General features: G+C 39.5%; 1 protein-coding gene across 1 annotated transcript in view; it reads right to left on the bottom strand.

The window, feature by feature from the left end:
• Positions 1-17,792, bottom strand: part of KCNC2 (potassium voltage-gated channel subfamily C member 2) — a 175,773-nt gene extending 157,981 nt beyond the window's left edge. Inside the window, exons 1-3 of the mRNA XM_034644201.1 lie at positions 17,705-17,792; positions 16,917-17,444; positions 15,046-15,748 (exon numbers count right to left, since the gene is read on the bottom strand). Coding sequence (XP_034500092.1) covers positions 15,046-15,729 — 684 coding nt within the window. The 5' untranslated portion in view covers positions 15,730-15,748; positions 16,917-17,444; positions 17,705-17,792. The remainder of the gene's footprint in view (positions 1-15,045; positions 15,749-16,916; positions 17,445-17,704) is intronic.
• Positions 17,793-19,607: the final 1,815 nt, after the last annotated feature.

The raw sequence follows: 19,607 nt of genomic DNA on the forward strand, positions 1-19,607 counted from the left end.
CAGATCTAGTGCATTATGGTCAAGGCTATGATAGAAAGTTGCCAGCTGGTCTTTCCACAATCTACTGACAAAAATGAAAATAATGAAAATAATCTTTAAAGTTCTCTATCACAGCCTCCTGGATTTTCTACCTATGATCCAATGGAAAGAGGCTCTCCTGTCCCCTGACCTAGACATACAATAAGCATTTGATAGATGCCACCAATCATTAGACTAAAGATTTTGCACATCAGCCTGTCCTTTAAGCTTCATATAATAGTAACTACCATTTATAGAAGGCTTACTTTATGTTACACATTTGGCTACACAGATTAAATGCATTATTGTATTTAGTTCTCATATCATTTAATCCTCATATACCCATTTTATGAATAGGAACATTACTCAACCATTAAGAAGATTGAAATCTTGCCATTGGCAACAACATGGATGGAACTAGAGGGTATTACGCTAAGTGAAACAAGTCAGTCAGAGAAAGACAAATACCATATGATTTCACCAATACGTGAAATTTAAGAAACAAAACAAATGAACATGGGGGAAGTAGAGAGAGGCAAACCAAGAAACACACTCTTACCTATAGAAAACAAACTCATGGTTATGAGAGGGGAGGTGAGTATGGGGATGGGCTAAATAGGTGATGGGGATTAAGGAGGGCACTTGTTGGGATGAGCCCTGGGTGTTGTATGTAAGTGATGAATCACTAAATGCTACACCTGAGACCAATACTACATTGTATGTTAACTAAGTGGAATTTAAATAAACTTGAAAGAAAAAAAAGGGAAAAATAATAATAAATAAACTACAATGACCCCTCATCTTAAACACATAAACTTGTTCTAATATTGCTGTGTGTTGAATATTATTAACGTATTTTATAATTTTTACTTTCTTAACTCACAGTGGCTTTTCCTAAAAACAATACAGTTTTACCTGATCTCTATGATATATAGAGTATATTTATATAAATGAAGGCTTTTCTGTTCCTTCTATTTGCATGATCATTAGAGTGTATATATGTTTCTTTAAATGTCTTTCTCAGTCCTTCTATTTGCCACAGCTCAGAGGAAATATCTGGACAAAATTAGGTTTAGATATAATGATCCTCATTACTGCATTAGTTTGATAAAGTGTATTCTAGATACAATATGGGAAATTTCACCTTTGGACATTTCTATTTTATTAAATGAAATGAGATAACAATACTGCGATGAATAGGAATCTTTTTTTTTCTTCCTCCTCTTCTTGGCTAATTTCCTTGCTGCCACAACATCCATTCTTCAGTATCTTTTCTTAGGACACAGCATCCTTCAGTGAAGGCCCCATTTCCATGTAATTAGTGGGACAATCAGTGCCATCTATTATCATCAGTCAGATGCTTCTCTACATAATAGGGGCCAGGCATTTGGTCCCACTGGCAAAGGCTCTGTGTAAAAAATTAAAGCACCCTAATATGTAAACATTATTTCAGCTAAATGCTGTTACTTTATTTGGGGACTTTACGTACCACAAACATCTGTTAAACCATCAAAGTTCACTTTCTTACAAATGTATCCTCAGTGGGCAGATGACAAATTAAAGTATCACTGTTCTCCAAGCGATAATTTTCTAGGATTTTGTATTAATGTTAGTGTAATAAGCTTCTTAGAGCAATGGTAAAAGTCATACACTGCATTTAGGCTTTGAATTTCTTTACTAGGTTAAATATTCAGACACCATAATGGATAAAAAGTAGATAAAGAAGTGGGCTCAAAGAAGATAAGAAACATTGACTTTGTAGGGAAGAATCATACAGAAAGTCATCCTTGTAGACAAGGAAACTTATTAATTATTTAGATGGTGATAAAAATTCACTGAGAAAACTACCAGACACTGTTCGTAACTCTGGACAACAACAAGAAGAAATGGCATAAGTTCATTACTAGTATGGAAAAGAAGCCTATACACATATAATCAAATTCTAGTAGAAGATAGTACACCTCATCTCCTTAGCCAAGTCTTTTTTAAAATGATGGAAAAAAAATCACAGGAATGGAAAACAGGAAGCCTTGCTATTCTTGAACCAGAAATACTACAATATAAAGCAAACAGCGTTGGAATAATGGAAATGCAGGTTGAGGAGAGGAGGAGAATGGAATCCAATATAAATTCAAGAGAGAGCATTTCTTGGGGTTGGTCCAATTCTTCACAAGGAAATCCAGAATCCAGAAGAACTTCAAAGTCAGAGGCAACAGGCAGTAGGACAAGGAGCTGGCTGTGGAGCAACCTGGAGGTCTCCCACTTCCTTTTGTTGACTGGCTACGGAATTTGCCCACAGAATATAGCCAGCAAGAGCAGCTTGCTTATGCAAATTATGCAAAAATTTATATTTTCTTGGGCTTCAAACAAAATAATAACAATGCAAAGCTAACATTTCTTGTGGAGGACTTTTTATTCCTCACCTCCTTTTTATGATGATGAATTACTGTAACCAGAAATTTTAAGGGACATACTTGCATCTACTTTCACAACCATAAAATCTATGAAATGGCTGTCTGTAATTGGGTAATTGGTACTGAAATATAAAAGGGAACTCACAAAACATGATACAAAATATTATACTGTTAAATCTCATGAAAGAATAACTACTGTTAAACCAAATTCTGAAATCATATAACCACAAAAGCTTGAATTAGACAAAAGTCATAAAGGTTTTCTTATCTCATTGTGCAAACAGAAACTAGGAAAACATTCCTGATTTCTCTCTCTGCCTCATTCACTGCACCTAATCAATCAACAATGTCACTTCACTATGTTGCTTTTCCTTCATCCACCTGGCCACTGTCTTAACTCAGGTCACCATTATCTCTTACCTGGGTTATTACAATAACATGCTAACCTATAGCCCTCCTGACAAACTTGCACTCATCTTTGCCAGCCCAATCCCCCTTTTAGGCAAAGAGGTATCAGAATGATATTCCCAGTTACAAATCTGCATGCCATTGCTTTGCTAAAAATCCTTCAAGAGCTCCCCCATTACCACCTGAGGAAGACCAGACCTTCTCCACAGAGCTTACCAAACCTTTCATCCGATCTCAGTTTCTCCTGCCACATCTCCCCATCCCTTACACAGTGCTGCAGCTGTACGGAGTTAGTCATAGTATCTTGCACAGACCATGGCTTCTTTCCCTTTTAGAACTTCCTGAAGGCTTTCTCTCTATCTGAAAAGTCTGGCTATCTCCTCTTCACGCTCTGGAACCAAGAGAGACATATTTCCCCCAGGAAGTTTTTTCCAACCTTAGTAAGACTATGTTAATCTCCAAAGTACCCCATGCATGCTTCTCCTAGAGATCTCATGACTTGCACTGTCCCTTCCCTTTTGTTGTTCTCTTCCAAGAGACTATAAACTTCTTAAAGGCAGGAAATATACTTCACCTTACCAGTCGCAAAATGCCTAGTATATAATAGATATGTTTTAGATATTGTTCTAATTAATCACTACCTACTCGGGAGGGATAAAACTAAGTACGTACAATTTCCCAGATAGTTATCCAGTATCCACATGAAAAAATCTCAGGAACTGGACACCTGGGTGGCTCAGTCGAGTAAGCATCTGCCTTTGGCTCAGGTCATGATCCTGGGGTCCTGGGATCAAGTCCCGAGTCAGGCTCCCTGCTCAGCAGGGAGTCTGCTTCTCCCTCTGCTCATCCCCCCACCTACTTTCTCAATCTCTCTCTGGTTCACTCTCTCTCCCAAATAAATAAAATCTTTAAAAAAGAAGAGAAAAATCTCAGGAACAGATAACTTATATTTTCATGGACTTTCTAAATGCCAGAAAGCTTCCTTAAATTGTGCTATGCAACCACATCATACCCCCCTCAAAAAAAGAACTAATGCTTGCCCTAAGGAATGATAATAGATGATGACGATGATGATAGAACTGACATTTATAGAACCGGGCACTATGCTGGATTCTTAACGTGAATATACTCAGTTCACTCTCATAATAATCTTTTGAGTCAGATGCTATGATTACTTCCCAGTCCAGATGAAAAGAAGAAGGCTTAGAGAAGAAACTTGGTGAAAGTTATACAGCAGGCAAGTGATGGAGTCAAGACTCAAACTCAGCCAACTGAGTCTAGCCCTTATCATTCATTCCCACCTCAAAACCAAATGTCAGGCACTCAGGCAGTCTCTCAACGCTCTGACCCTAAAAAGATCTGTAGTAAAATAATAATAATAATAATAAAGTAATAATATAGTAATAGATTAAATTCAAAAATAAAAGTCTGGTTAACTTTGCTTTAAACTGGTTTCCAGGGGCACCTGCCTGGCTCAGTCAGTAGAGCACGAGATTCTTGATCGATCTCAGGGTTGTAAATTCAAGCCCCACGTTGGGTGAAGAGATTACTTAAAAATAAAATCTTTTAATAGACAAACAACAAACAAACGGGTTCCCAAATTCATCTGTCCATGGAGCTCTTTTGAGGAGCAACCCCCGTTAACGTTCTGAAGAACTACAGATTTATAAAATGCACTTTGGGAAATACCGGTCTAAGCACGATGATTCTCCTAATTCACTGTTAAATTATATTTGCTTTTGCAGCAGTCACATCAAAGTTCGCCAGGAGCCATTTACAGCCCCGAAGATATTCACCTGATCCGAATCTTTTCCAAGTCCTACTGAATTCGAAGCTCTAGAGTGAGACCCAAGAAGCAAAACTTTAATCGTCAACTTATATTATTTCTAGGCACATCTAAGTCTCAGAACCACTGTTTTGAAATAAGCTGAAATAATAGTGTTCAGTCTTGCCCTGTACTGAGCATCTTACATCTCATCAAGCAAATCTCCTTTGTAAGCCCAGAGGTCCTGTCACTCCCAGTCTCAGCCTTCCCTACCTCTCAAGCCTCTCCTCCTACCCTGTGGTCTTTCTATTACCTCATATCACATGGCATGGTATTCTTCCATGTTTGCAAACTACTCTGTTGACCTTCCCCCTGATCGCTGGAGAACACTAATCTTTTGGAAGTTAACTAAAATGTCATCCTCTCCGTATAAGAAAGCGAATCTCTCCCCAGTCTGTGTGTTCACAATATACTAGTATCTCTGTTATAGTGTTTAATATATTATAACTATGGATGTATGGTCTTCTTTTTCAACAGAATGCAACCGTCTTAAAGGTAAAATCAAATTTTACCTGTCAAATTTTTCAGTACCAATTAGTCCTGGCCAACAGTTGAAGCTCAATAATTGTCAGCTGAGAAATTCAAAAGCATTTTAAAGCTTTCATCTTTGGTGCTTGGTTCTCTTCCAGTTTGTTTAGCTAAAAGAGAAATGTAATAACGCCTGGTAACAACATGCTGTTTCATCCACCAATCAATATAACAAGGTAGAGGAAACACAAAAGGTAACAACCCAGCACTGAAGCCTGAAGTCAACTACTCAAAACTAATGCTACCAAGAAACCACCTAAGACAGAGATATCAGAGATGAGTTAAATCAATGATTGATATATAAATAGAAGAATCAACAGATTTTGAAAACAACCACTAAGTTAAAAAAAAAAAAAACTAAGGAACTGAGACTAGACACATTATGACTAAAAATTTAACAGCACACTCACAGAAGAAATTGAGGCACTCAGTTAAAGAACCCTGTTTTTGCATTGAGACCAATCAATTTTGAAAGTCATGGAAGTCTTCTAGTGCATTAAAATATGCTTGATTTCATTAATTTTCTTGAATTTTATACCTCTAGCATTGTACTCTAAATATCAAAGCACAATCAACACCATTACCAACCTGGAAATTAAGTATAAGCTCACAAATGCTTACCAATCATGATACAAATATAATAGTTTTTCAACTTTCATGCATCCACTAATCATTTTATGTGACTGTGATAGGTTTGCTCGGGTCTGATAATAAAGTTCCAATAGCTTAAAAAAAAAGGGTGCTTACTACTTTACATTCTGTTTGCACACACACACAAAAAAAGGGCCAGCTAAGGTTCTACTCTGTCCACTTGCTACTCAATTTATATGAAACACAGGTCTCATTAAAGATATTTTAATAACTTTCATAATGGCCCTCTCAATGCTTATCTCAAGAGAGAAGCATGATAATTTAAATGATAAATCAAACTATAATAACTGTATTGTTCTGTTTTCCTAAATATAAATTTTATTAATTTTATCCACATTAACACATCAAAATAGTACAGAAGTTTATCCTTGCTATAGGATTTCTCTGCTATTGTTTCCAATACAACTATTACACAATATTCACTTTAAGCAAATAGCTTTTTATCAATAAACATACAAGTACCAAATTAAGCAACCCTATATCTGATTTGCTGTTGTATAATTTGCAAACACAGACACAACTTTTACATAAAAGCCATTTACAGTTTCTGTGTTTTCATTGAACCCAACCTGACAAACTACTCAAAAAAAATTTTTTTCTATTGGTCTAAATAGTTTTTGTTTAAACATGTTGTCTTAAATTTAGAGTTAATAATATTATTTGGCTATATTGACAAAACTACTTAGACTCACTTTATTTTATTTTAAAATGTGCCTGTATTTTATCATTTAGTGAACGACTTAAAAATTCTGGACAAAGTATTGGTGTAAAGTAAAAGAATGTCTGTGGCCAAAAGGTGGCATATTTTCATCTCTGGGACTCTCCCCACAGAGACACCTAAAAGGAGAGAACACCTTCCATTGATCAGACAAAATCACAGAACACCAGCCAAGAAAGGCTAAACTGACCTTTGCTTCAATTTTCAAAGATGACAGCAATGTTGTAAGATACTAATGAATGGCAAAGCTCTACGATCTGATAGCAAATCACCAGGGTCTTCAAACAAACAGCAAAGAAGACATTACGAGGTGTCTGCATAGAATTTTCTTAATACATGGAATACAAAAGAAATGTCAGATTACAAAGATGTCCTTTCATTATGAACTTTCAAAAGAAAAGGTCAGTAAAGTGACTAAGAAATTATAGAGTGTCTTTTTCCCAATACTACCAGTGGCATTTTGGCCCAAGTCCTTCATTATGATTCCTATAAAATGCATTCCCTCAAACACTCCCAAAATTTTACTGTTGCTTTACATTTCATCACAGTCCAGTAAGCACCACCAATGACTAAGTATCCACTGAAGAAAGGCCACAGGAAAAGTTCTTCTGCTCTATATTTACTGACCTCATAACAACATTCAATTCGATTCGCAGATCTTAACAGCTCCAAATACCTTTCACTCCACTGATTCACCAGTTACCCTGCGTTGAAACCATTATAACCTGGTTAATTACATGTGAGAAGACAATGCTCTATAAAATACACTAACCACTACCAATAGACTGAACTAGGTTTGCACTGACAAATTCCAAAGGTGATAAATCAAATGAGAGTAGGAAACATATTATAAAAGATGTATTATAAAAGACACACACACACACACAGACACACAAAGGGATAAAGGGAAATAATAGGAGGTAAATGCATAAGAGGTTAGTTATGAGGCTTTAAAGATAGTAGAACAGTGAGATGTAGACCTGGTAGAGAAGGCTGCATCTGGCGGGGGATCTGGAAATAAAGTGAACACATAAAACAGTAACGATTTCCCTGCTATTACTGAACAATAGGACAGGGAAGAGGGTAGAGCACCCCATACTATTGCTAACATGCCTGCTGCTTCCTTAGACCGAAAACTCGTGCATCTGACGTTAAACACAGTCCAGACAAAGCAACTGAGATTGAATGGAAAAATAGAAGGTCTAAATTCTAGCCCTGCTACCGTCACCATCTAGCCATAGCTACGAATAAGTCAGCTGCCTCATCAGTGAATTGATGCAGTTGTGCCAGGTAATCACCAGTTTCTTCCCAATTCTACGCCTTGTGAATACCGGAAGTGTGTCATATATGCCAGTAATCAACCTCATTCAAAGAGCGTATATTTTGGGTGGGTATGACTAATACACACAAACATGCACAAACACACTAATATTCTCAAATCAAAATTTTAAGCCGTATTCCTACAAATCTCTTCCATTGCTTAATCATATAAAAATTTTACAAACATATTCCTTGAGAATGTATCTATGTTAATGACAGTGGATATATCCTCTTTTATGGAAATATATATTTCTTGAAATAGACAAACTATCTTCCCAAAAGAGAAATATGGAACACTATAATATATATATAAACATTTACCTTGAAATATTCTTCATTAATGAATACATTAAAATATAAATTTATTAGAAGTGTGCTAGACAGCATACTATTCTCTATGTTCATTCTGATAGAATGAGTTATGAAAGAGGTTAGAACTAAATAATTTGACATTATTTTGTAAACATTTAGATGTGTTAGGCATATCTGTAAATCCTCAAGCGAATAAGACTTTCCCTTCTGTATAAGATACAGGAAAGGGAAAAGGATGGTGTCTTTGACAAGGCACTTTTCAAATGGAAATAAAACTGAGATTATCTAATCAGTTATCTTTGTGGTGGATGGATATACACCTGCACCGAAACTTAGATTTAGGAAATGACAGAGCCAATCATCTTTATGGGTTTCATGACAGAGCCACAGCAAAATGATTTCCTGAGATCAATATGTGGTTGAGGGAAAGCTGTTTTCAATGGAAACAGGAAGCTAGGAGCTAACCTGTTTCTATGGTAACCAGAACAGCAGCTACCCAACAGCTGTAGGGATAAAAGGGCAGAAAGTTATAAATGTTAAAAAAAAAAAAATCAATACTGGTTTACCACATTAGTGTAATGGTCCTTAGAGTACAATCACAATGAGGGCAGACATTTTGTTCCACCCCCAACCCACTCCCAGGGGTTTTCAGCAGTTAGTATCCTTATTTTTCCTCCAAACCTCAAAATCTAAGAGCTGGAAAGAAGTTTGGATACTAGCTAGTCCAATGTGTCATCCTCATTTTCTTTTTTTCAGAAAATTCAAAGGAAACCAAGACTCAAGGAAATGAAGTAAATTCTCCATGATCACACAGCTGGCTGTGAAATCTAGGTTAGGGCACAGGTCTCATATATCCCATCCCAGTCAGTTTTCCAATGCTACTTCCATATAATCTCAACTCCTGCTCTCTCCTCCTCCCAAACACCCATATTTTAGTCACTTTCTGTGAAACTATTGACTACATAATATTAAAATTAATCACCACCCTTCAACCTATAAGAAAAATAAAAAGCAGTGCTATATACATGCAACAGAATAGATAGCACTGCTTATACATATATATATATATATATATATATATATATATATATATAAAATTGGAGGAGAGACAGCTCTTTCTAAAAAAAATCCTTCATATTTCAAAAAGAATTGAATTAAGTTTGTATAATATACTGGTGGTTATTGTTTAGACTATGTTGCCACTATATATTTCCTTCCGGAGATCTGTGTCTATCTTTTATCAGTCCTTTAGTGCCCTTATCATTTCCTTTAGACATATTTTTAAAGGTTTCCATAATAAAAGGATATGACTCAGAAGTTCAAAAAATATGAGACCTGAGAACTGCATTTACTTTTTTTTTGTAGTAGTAGTAGTAAAAATAAATGATAATGATCTACATTTTCAAATGGGGAGGGTTGACCTGAATTTGTATATAAGCCTACACGTTCCTTGTTTTCAGTTGCTTTGAAAATAAGCTTCTTGACAGAGAATTTCCTTGACTCTCATTAGTTTTGTCGACTCAAGTCTACAAATGAGCACTTAACAAAATATCACAGAAAAAAGTCATACCTGATCTGTCCAACTACATTCACCTTTGGCATACCTAATGCCCAGCAATGGATCAAATCACCTACTTTGGGTTCAATTACACAACTGAAAATACAATCTTCTAATGAACTTCCTTGATTCTTTAAATAATATATTGAATTAGGTACTCTCTGAACCTATCCAACACTCAGAATATAAGCATTAAATTAAATTAATCTGTGATCTGTACAATTAGGGGTCTGGAAAGGGTCAAAAAATACTTAGATGTTTATAAGGGCAAATGCAAAAACACCAGACTATAGCAAATTTTTCAGGGGTCCAAAGTTTGGATGTGCACTGCCACATAATTGGCCATGACTTTTAATTAAAATGGAAGATACTAAGACACTTGACCACACCCTAAATAATTTGGTTGTTTTGTCTAAGTACAGCCTTCATCACATTCTCCAATAATACTGAAAAGACAGAGCCTATAAATCACCTTAAAAACAGAAAAATAAAGATTAAAACAGCCTAACACTTTCATAATAAAACAAAGACTAACAGTATCTTAACACCATCATTTCTAAATAGAATGTTTTCCTGAATGTGTCAGGCAATATTTCCATTTGAGTTGTTTTGTTTGTTTGTTTGTTTGTTTGTTTGTTTGTTGAGGAAAATTTATCTTTAAAATCTCTGGAATTTTTTTGCATTTCTTAATTTAATAGATAGTATTTTTAGGAAATGTTTTATTTTAAATAGGATGGTGAGTTTATTGAGGGCAAAGGACTGTATCTTCTCCATGCATTCCCAGTAATTTCCATAGTTGAATGACTGCATAACCAATATTTCCTAGCTAAGTAAATATTCCAAAAATTCTAATAATTGATAGTAATATTATATGAGCAAGCTGTATTTAGCCAATAATTCTTTGAATTGGAGCAATACTTACAAAAGAAAAATTAATAATTTTTTCTTTAATCTTAAAATATGACTCAATTGTCCTTACTTTATTATAATTTTTTCAGATTAAATGTTACACTGAAAGCTAGCAAACAGTTATTTAGATCATTTTTTTACTATTTTGTTTTGAGGCTTGAGGAAGAGGAAAAAATGGTCCATAAAAAGTAAATTAAGTATGTGCAATTCTGAATCCAATTCTGTATGTTGAAATTTGAATTTTAATAGTTTTGAGGAGTATATTTTAATAATACTGTGGAAGTAAACCAATTTAAAATGCTAATAAAGTGAATATTTTCAAGATTCAAAAAATGATGGGGATTCACTACGACAACCCATGTATGATTCAGGATGATCTGCACATAACGATATATTAGATAAAGATCCAGAGAACATATATAAAATGATCTAGACCCAAAGACCGAAAAGCCAACATCTTACATGTGGTTCCATGGCAGTTATTCTTTTTACTGTTTTGGTGTACCTGAGTGGCTCAGTCGGTTGAGGATTTGACTCTTGGTTTCAGCTCAGGTCATGATCTGATCAAGCCCCAGTGCAGGGCTCTGTGCTCAGCAGGGAGTCTACCTCAGGTTCTCTCTCCCGCCCTCCCACTCATTCTCTACCTCTCTCTCAAATAAATAAAATCAGTAATAAATAAATAAATAATAAAATAAAATGCTCTTTTAAATTAAAAAAAAAAAGTCTTATCAGCTAACCAAAGATATACGAGTTACCAAGGAAGAGCCACCCTGCAAAGTGGAGCCTAATTCAATCACCTTCATTCCCCCCAAAAAATAAGTGAAAAGAACAGAGATAAGGAGAAACATATGACAGCTCTCAGCTCTTTAATACTAGGAACAGATTATTTAAAATATTTTGGTTCTAGTATTTTACTTTTATTCTAGTTTTTTAACTTCTAAATAATCTAGAAGTTCTATCAAAGAATTTCTGCCTGGCATCTGTCTGCTTACCTATGATCTACTGTTTTCAGAAGAAAGCACACACAAGCTTCATTTCCCTCTTAAACTTAGATATTAAATTGTTAAGATCCAATGCATAACACTTTCACAAATACATCTATGCATCCTTGATTTTTGCTATTTGTAAATATCACTCAATGGCATCAACAGTATAATCTCTCCTTTTCTTTCCTGATCTCATTTTCTCCAGAACAGGTTTCCATGACAACTTATATTTGATTTTTTTATAAATTTCTATTTTGGAATACTATTCTTAAGGATAAGAATTCATTTAAATATAAATATAAACTTACTTACCAAGTTGACCTGAACAATTTTAACCTTTAAAATACATATTTACATCATAAATTTAAAGCACTAGAAGAGGGATATGCCAACCAAAACAGAAAGCAAAAATACAATGTTATAAAATTAAATTAATTATCCAGTTCCTATCACGGTTGTTTCAGTGTGGCACTTAAGATCATAAAAGTTAGAAATACAACACTCTACTGTATAATTGAGTCAATCTCCTCAATATTGGGAAAAGATAAAGATGATGATGACAGGTTTAACAAACTGAAAGAGGAATTCAGACAGTTAAAAATGTTCATCTCATGTAGATCAATTAAAGATGAACTAATGTAAAAAAGAAGTAAAGAGGGTTTATAAAAGTTAAATACTTGACTTCTATTAAGAATGAGACTTGTAAAGAAAAAAAAAAAAAAAAGAATGAGACTTGTGGCAGTAAGACCACAGCTGAAGCAAACCACTTGATAATTGACTTACGTCTTCTAGAATCATGTCTATGCAAAATATAATTTCATCCTGTGACCTCCCAATGTAATCCTATTTATCAAAACTAGTCAGATAACATTAAGTCAAGCCATCATCTGACCTAAAAGTGTTCATATAAAAATATTAAATCACATTTAAGTAGAATGGCAACTTCTAATTACTCTTTTTTAGGCAACCCCTATTAATTTGAAAAGGGTTTTCCCTGAAGACAAGTCCCACAAATGTTGGCCAGTCTGAATGAAAGAAAAACACTACATACAGACTGGGCAATAAAAATGCAAAGTTCAAACAGGGTTCAAGAAGTCAATTTGAATTTCATATTTTCACTCTAATGTTGGGTGGTGCAGGGTAAAAATTCTATAAGTCAAAGTCCTGGAATACATATATGTTTTAAAAAGTCATTGATGACCTTTCGAAGGTAGAATTCTAGAAAGCATCTTATGCTGCATTAAATCTCAAGAGCAACATGATCTGCGGAGATTTCATAAGCCAGTCAGTTATAATGCGTGGTTATGGTAAAAAGGGCCTGGGGAGGATGTCATGAGACCTCCAGCATAATTTTGGATCTGCTATTAACTTGCTGTATGACCTTGGCCATCACTTAGCATTTGCAGTCCTCATTTTCCTCATCCATAAAATAAAGGGTCTTCATGAAGTGACCTCAAGGAAATTTTCCAGGTCTGTGATTCTCCGCTGATTCTGCTTCTAATGGCTCTTTGACCTTGTGTTAATCTCTAATACATCTGTGCTCTTTCCTCACCTGAAATGGATGCATATCAAACCCTTAATATTGTCACAATGTAATCTTAGTAAGATTTTTTTAAAACTATTTTCAAGTCGATAGTCTACCCTTTGACCAATAATGAATGAAATCCATTTCCATAGCAATAATAAAAATTGAATACCATCTTCAAGTTTTTGCTATGCAATCTAGCCTACAATAAAAGACATTATATTGTCATGAGAAAAGAGAATAAAACATTTTGTCTCTTTTATAGCACGCGATCCGGAAAAAAAAAAAATCAGATGATGAGCCTGAAAACAAATTCTGATTATTTTTTTAGCCACCAAGTGGAAAGAGCACTGTGGCACCCAGCTGGAATTGAAAAAAACACAGATGTAATGGTCATGAGTCTGTGATTTAACTTAAGTAAATACGCACTTGTTTTTGTTTTAAATCCAACTGCTGTTGAATTTATAGAATAGTCTTAAAAGGAAGATACCAGAGTTGAAGTTATTGATTCTATATTCAAATATGATAATGTGGACCTTCTGAAATTTACGCATGCATTTAAAGGCCAGATCCAATAGAGGACAAATGCTTGAAATTGTCTCTTTCATATTCTATTTCAAACTGAAAACAAAACATATCCTCAGACTTTGAAAGTGGTATCAGAAACACATCTTCTGACAGGCTATTAGACTGACAGCTGCACAGTATCTCAGATGCAGAGACTTCTGACATACAGAAGACAATAATGAGGATGGAGCCAAAGGGAGGCTGCCTAGGGGGTATTTTTTCTGGGTGTCAGAAGCACACCAGACACATGCAGTTGCAAAGATTTAACTAAATACACTACTCGTGTATAATTAAAAACCATTCACATACTGTATAATTTTTGGTTATTTATATTTCTTTTATTTCCTTTAAACTGGAGAAACTATTATTGGTAACTTTTACAGTCCCTTCATGGGATCCTAAAGAATTAATTGGGAGTGCCAAGGACTAAATTTAAACTGTCATTCAAGCTAGAACCTGAAAAGAAAAATTGAGGATGGAGTCACAATCTAAGAGTAAAATGAAGTTTGCAACAATCTAAATTACCCAGATTTAGATAATCAGACTAAACTAGCATCACCAAAGTGACCAATTCACATTCAACCTGTAAGAAACATGGATACAGCCCAAGGGGAAAAGGACCAGACTCCACAAGTCAATGTGCAGGTGGGCTCTCTGGTCAACTCCCTGGGACAAGCAATTCAGCATTCTCCTCCTTAGGAAGGAGACAGGCCCAAACAGCATTCAGGAGATTCTCTTCACAAAATGAACCCCCCCCCGACTCCCCCACACCCTGTCCCCAGCCAGCCACCTACTAGATTCCATTTCCCCATCTCTTTCTTCAGATTAGATCCCTAATTGAAGCCACTGCTTTGAGTCAGATGTGAAGGAGTGTCAGGCCTCACTGAAAATGTCAAATGGTGATGACCAGAGGCCTGAAGAAGCATCCATACTAAAGGAAAAGTTGGAACAAAGAGTCAGGAAAAATGAATCAAGACAAGCACGATACCAGTCTCAGGACAAGGTTCCAGACAGACTTGCACAGAGAGGTCGACATTTGCCCTCTAGCTCCCATCTGCTGAAGTAAATCTCAGTTTGAGTTGAGGAGGAGAAGTGGAGGATGAAGGGGAGGACCGGGAGGAGGGCGGCCAGGGTCCCTGAGCTAACCTGACACCAGATGGGTTTCTAATCTCATCCTTAAGGCCCTGTTCTCTTCTCCCTCCCACCCCCTCCTGCGTCCCAGAGGCCCTTGGTGGAAAAGAACAGAAAGTTGGGGAAGGAGTTGGAGGAACTGGAGCAGCGGGGAAGGGGGCGGTTCTGGCCTTACCCTGGCGGCTCTGGACGAGTAGGGGTCCTCGAAGAGGGCCCACATGCGGGGCTGCAGCCTCCTCCAGCGGCCAGACTTGCCGTCGGGGCCCCCCAGGCCCGCGGCGTCCTCGATGCCCAACCTCTTGGCCGCCAGGTCCTCGTCGTCGCCAGGGTCGCCACCGATGAGGTCGGGGGTCTCGAAGATGTCGAGCGCCTCCTCGGCGTCGCGGTGCTGCCGGTAGGTCATCCAGCAGCAAGGCTCCACGTCCGTCTCGTCGATGCCCCAGAAGGCCAGCTCCTCCTCGAAGAGCGGCCCGCACACGTCGGCGGGGCAGTGCAGCTTGCCCGTGCGGTAGTAGTTGAGCACATAGGCGAAGACGCCCGGGTGCCGGTCGAAGAAGAACTCGCGGCCGCCCCCGGGGTGGTCGCCGCCGCCGCCTCGGGGACTGCAGTTGCCCGCGCCGCCCTCAAAGCAGCCGCCCGGCCCGGGGGACAGTGGGGGCGGTCGTGGCGGCGGCGAGAGCGAAGGGGGCGATGGCTGCAGCTTGTCGCCCGCCGCCGTCAGGCAGTCGCCCGGGGGCTCGGAGGCGGCGAGAAGGGCCAGGCGCGTCCCAGGCAGGGTCTTGAGGGTGCTGCGGTAGGTTTCGTGCCGGGTGCCCCCGACATTGAGGATCACCCTCTCGTTGTTCTCGATCTTGCCCATCTCTGTGGCTCAGACATGACTGGGGGGAAGGCGAACACAGCGCCAAGTTAAAGATCTCGGCCGTCAGAGCCGCACCATGACCCCCACCCCCACACCGAGCCCGAGTCCCAGGATGTAGAGTTGGAGACAGGCGAGGGGCAACTGACCCTCCCAGGAGGATTTGCGCGCCAGCCCTGTCCCCGCCTCAAACAGCACACCTTCCCCAGGCTTCCAGAAAACCAAGGAGGTGGTCTCAGCCTCCCTGACCTTTCAGGACACCTTCTTTCCTGCCTCACACCTTTCTCCCCTTGCTCTGGTCTCTCCTACTTCATCTTTTCACCCTTCACCCTCCCTCCCCTCTGTCCCCTCTCACAGAAAACCTGCTTCTAGGCCCGAACCCCCACTCCTCTCCTCTCTCCAAACCCCTTATCTCCCTCCTAAACCCTCTCTCCACCTCTCTTGTTCCTTACCCTCCCCCTGCCCTGGCCCCTCTCCCCGCTCCCCTAAACCATCTCTCCCCCTTCCCTGGCCTGGAGGCAGTTCCCTTAGGCAAGGAGTTTCTTCACTAAAGCAACTTGGCAGTGTTGGGTGAGAGCCCCCAGACGCGGCGGAGAGACCCCATTCCACGCGTACCCTCGGTACTCTGGACGGCTCGCAGCGCCCTGGCACTCAGGGAGTGCCCTCTGCGTGCCCTGTTCTCGGTTCACTTCCACTCTCCCTCACGGACCAGGCAAAAAGACTGAACGCCGAAGTCAAAGCAAAAAAAATCTCCCTGCTGTTGCCTTTCACCAAGGAGACCTGTGACTAATTTCCTGATCCAATTTCCTTTTCACATTATTACTGTTGTTGTTGTTGTTAATATTATTACTACTTGGGAAAGGAAACCACTAACTAGGTTCCATTTTTGAGAATACGAATGATCAACGCATCCCACCCCATCCCCCTTTCCAAGAAAAACAAACCCCTGGGGGATGGAGAGTGGGGGGGGGGGTTGCTTTCTAGGAGGGGCGAGGCCCTGGGAAAAGCCGCTGGAGGCACACCCCCTGGATCCCTGAGCTGACAGTGTCCCCGTTTCCAGTCTCCCAGCCACCTTTCTCCAGGGCTTCACCTCCACATTGCTATTGCGGAACGGTGGCGGGGGATGCCTGCCTGCAGGGTCAGCATGCCCTTCCCGGCAAATCACCCCTTTCCCTCCTGCCCCCTGATACCTTAACGAGACCGACAGAAAAGTGGTTCTGCTTTGGTTTCCGAGTGGACGAGGTTCTCCGGGCAGCCGGACTGAGTCCTGACACCCAGCCGAGCCGCCCTTCTCCAACGAGAAACTACTTGTTGGCGTTTTCCGGGTTCAGGTGGTTGGGCCGCTTCTCCGGGCGCTGGGGTCGCGGAGCCAGTCCCCGCTGGCCGCCGGCCGCGCTCCCCGCCTTCATTCTGCGAGCTGCGGGCTCGCCCCGCGCCAACCTCCGCGCCCAGAGTCACCATCGCGCAGGGCTGGGCAAACCATGGAGCTCGGGGCGGGTCCAGCCGGCGCTCCGCGACCCCGCCGGGAGCGGGCACAGCGGCGGGCCGCGACCACGGCGGAGCTGACCCGAGGTCAGCAGAGCTCACGCACTTGAAGGGGAAGTCACCGGGCTCCGACCTGGACCTGCAGGTTTTGTTTCTCCCCCGAAAGCAGCCGCTGCTAGAGCTGTCCCTTCGGCACCTGACTCGCCGTCAACCACCAGCGCCGGAGCACAGAGCTCAGGAAAGGGTGGGTGGCTGGGTGGGTGGGTCTGGGGAAGCTCTCTTGTACCAACCAGGTTCATATATTTTTCTTCCGTGAAGCTCTATCCCCACCCTCTCTGGAGCTTCTGCCTGCCTTATTTACACCCGACTCTCCATACCCTTTCTCTTCCCACTGCCCCACCCCTCCCAACAAGTGAGAGAGCATCCCTAAGACCAATTCCATTTTTTTTTCCCTTTCTTAATGACAGCGGATGGGAGAGAGAAGTCTACTTACAGGTGACAAGTGAGTCTTGTTTCTCGCATCTTACACATGGCTCTGGCTTGCTCTTTCCAGTCAAATGTAGGTCTCCAGTCACCACATCATGGTTATATAAAACAAAACAAGTTTAAAAAGTTTATTCCAGGAACATAATGCTCTAGCAAGTGAAAATTCAGGTTTCTTTATCAGAAGCGACAGAGGCGAGCTACAGATATCCAAGTACCAAAGCAATTATCTAACTAGCCAATCTCTCCCTTTCCAATTTTGTTGGGCCTTGTATTAGTTTGCTAGGGCCGTCATAACAAAGTACCACATGCTGGTCTGTTTAAACAGCAGAAATGTATAATCTCACAGTGCTGGAGGTAGAAGGTAGAAATTAAGGTGCAGTCTGGGTTGGTTCCTTCTGAGGGCTGTGAGAATTGGACCTATTCCAGGCCTCTCTCCTTGGCTTGCAGATGGCTCTCTTATCCCTGTGTCTCTTCACATCATTTTTCTTTTATGTCTGCGTCTGTCCAAGCATCCCTTTTTACAAGCATCCTTTTTTATATAAGAACACTTGTCATAGCAGATTAGGGCCCACCTTAATGACTTCATTTTGACTGGATCACCTCTGTAAAGACCCTATCTCCAAAATAAGGTCACCTCCTGAGGCACTGGAGGCTAGGACTCCAACACCTTTCTCTTTTGGTGGGGGGAGGGGCAGGGCTGTTGGAACACAATTCAACCCATATCAGTTCATGCCACCAAACAGAGTGTGTGTTTCTGTGTCTGTGTGTATATTGAGAGAGAGAGACAGACGGAGAGGGACTCCATTCCACAGGTATAACTTGAAAGGATTGAAATCGATGGAGCAAGTAAAACCCCAGGTTGAATGTGGGAGGAAGACTCTTTGAAAAACAGATACCGATATTGACACTGCAATTTAGAAAGTACAAGAGTTATGAATTACTATATAAGAAAGTTTTTGAAATATACAGGACTGCAGGGTGGGCAGTTAAATACAAATAGTTCCTTAAGAGAACACCTATCTGTTATGACACTAGATAATGAAACAAAATAAAGAACTAAAAATGTCTGGAAGGTTATTGATATCTAGGAAACTAATGTAAGAAAATATGATATGCACCCATTCATAAGAAATTTACTAATAGTATGTCAGTACACGTGCAGTAGTAACTTCAGGAACTGCTATATGGACCCAGCCTGTGACAACAGAAATTTGCTTTTACTAACACACACACACACACACACACACACAAAAGTGCAAAGCTTAACTGCTGAGGGAGTGATTCTAGTGTAGCACTATTATCAATCACTGAGGCATTTCTTAAAATAAGTGATAGTAAATTTCAACTGCCAGAAAATTTCCAAAGAAAAATTACATTCAAATTATAACACGCATTCTCATATTATCTAGATGATTCCTTATATAGCTTAATGTAAATTCAATAGGGAGAAAAAGGCATATGGTTTGTTTTAAAATAAATTAGCAATAGTGTAGTAGCAGAAGCATTTATAATAATAGATAACATTTACTGAGATCTTACTATGTGCAAAATGTTTTACATAAATTACCCTTTTTAATTTAAATGGAGGAAATATTCACATTAAATTACAAGACTTCCAGAAAGATAACTCATACAGATGGCAGAAGTCAATAATGGAAGCCTTTAGCTTGATAATATTAAATTTGTATTATGAGGGATCTACAGAGAAACCAAAGGAAGAGGGGGAAATGCTGCAAAGGACCCATGGAGGGGAAATGAGAAAACAAAGGCCTAATGAATCAATTTGAGTCTAAGGCTATATAAGCTATCTAGAAATAATCAAATCTACCCGAGGATCATCTTTTAGAAGAATTCAGACTTTTCTTGTGATTCATAAAGGATTAGATGTGAAACTAGAGAATATTTCAGAT

Source organism: Ailuropoda melanoleuca, chromosome 15 (assembly GCF_002007445.2).
Source record: "Ailuropoda melanoleuca isolate Jingjing chromosome 15, ASM200744v2, whole genome shotgun sequence".
Classification (NCBI taxonomy): Eukaryota; Metazoa; Chordata; class Mammalia; order Carnivora; family Ursidae; genus Ailuropoda; species Ailuropoda melanoleuca.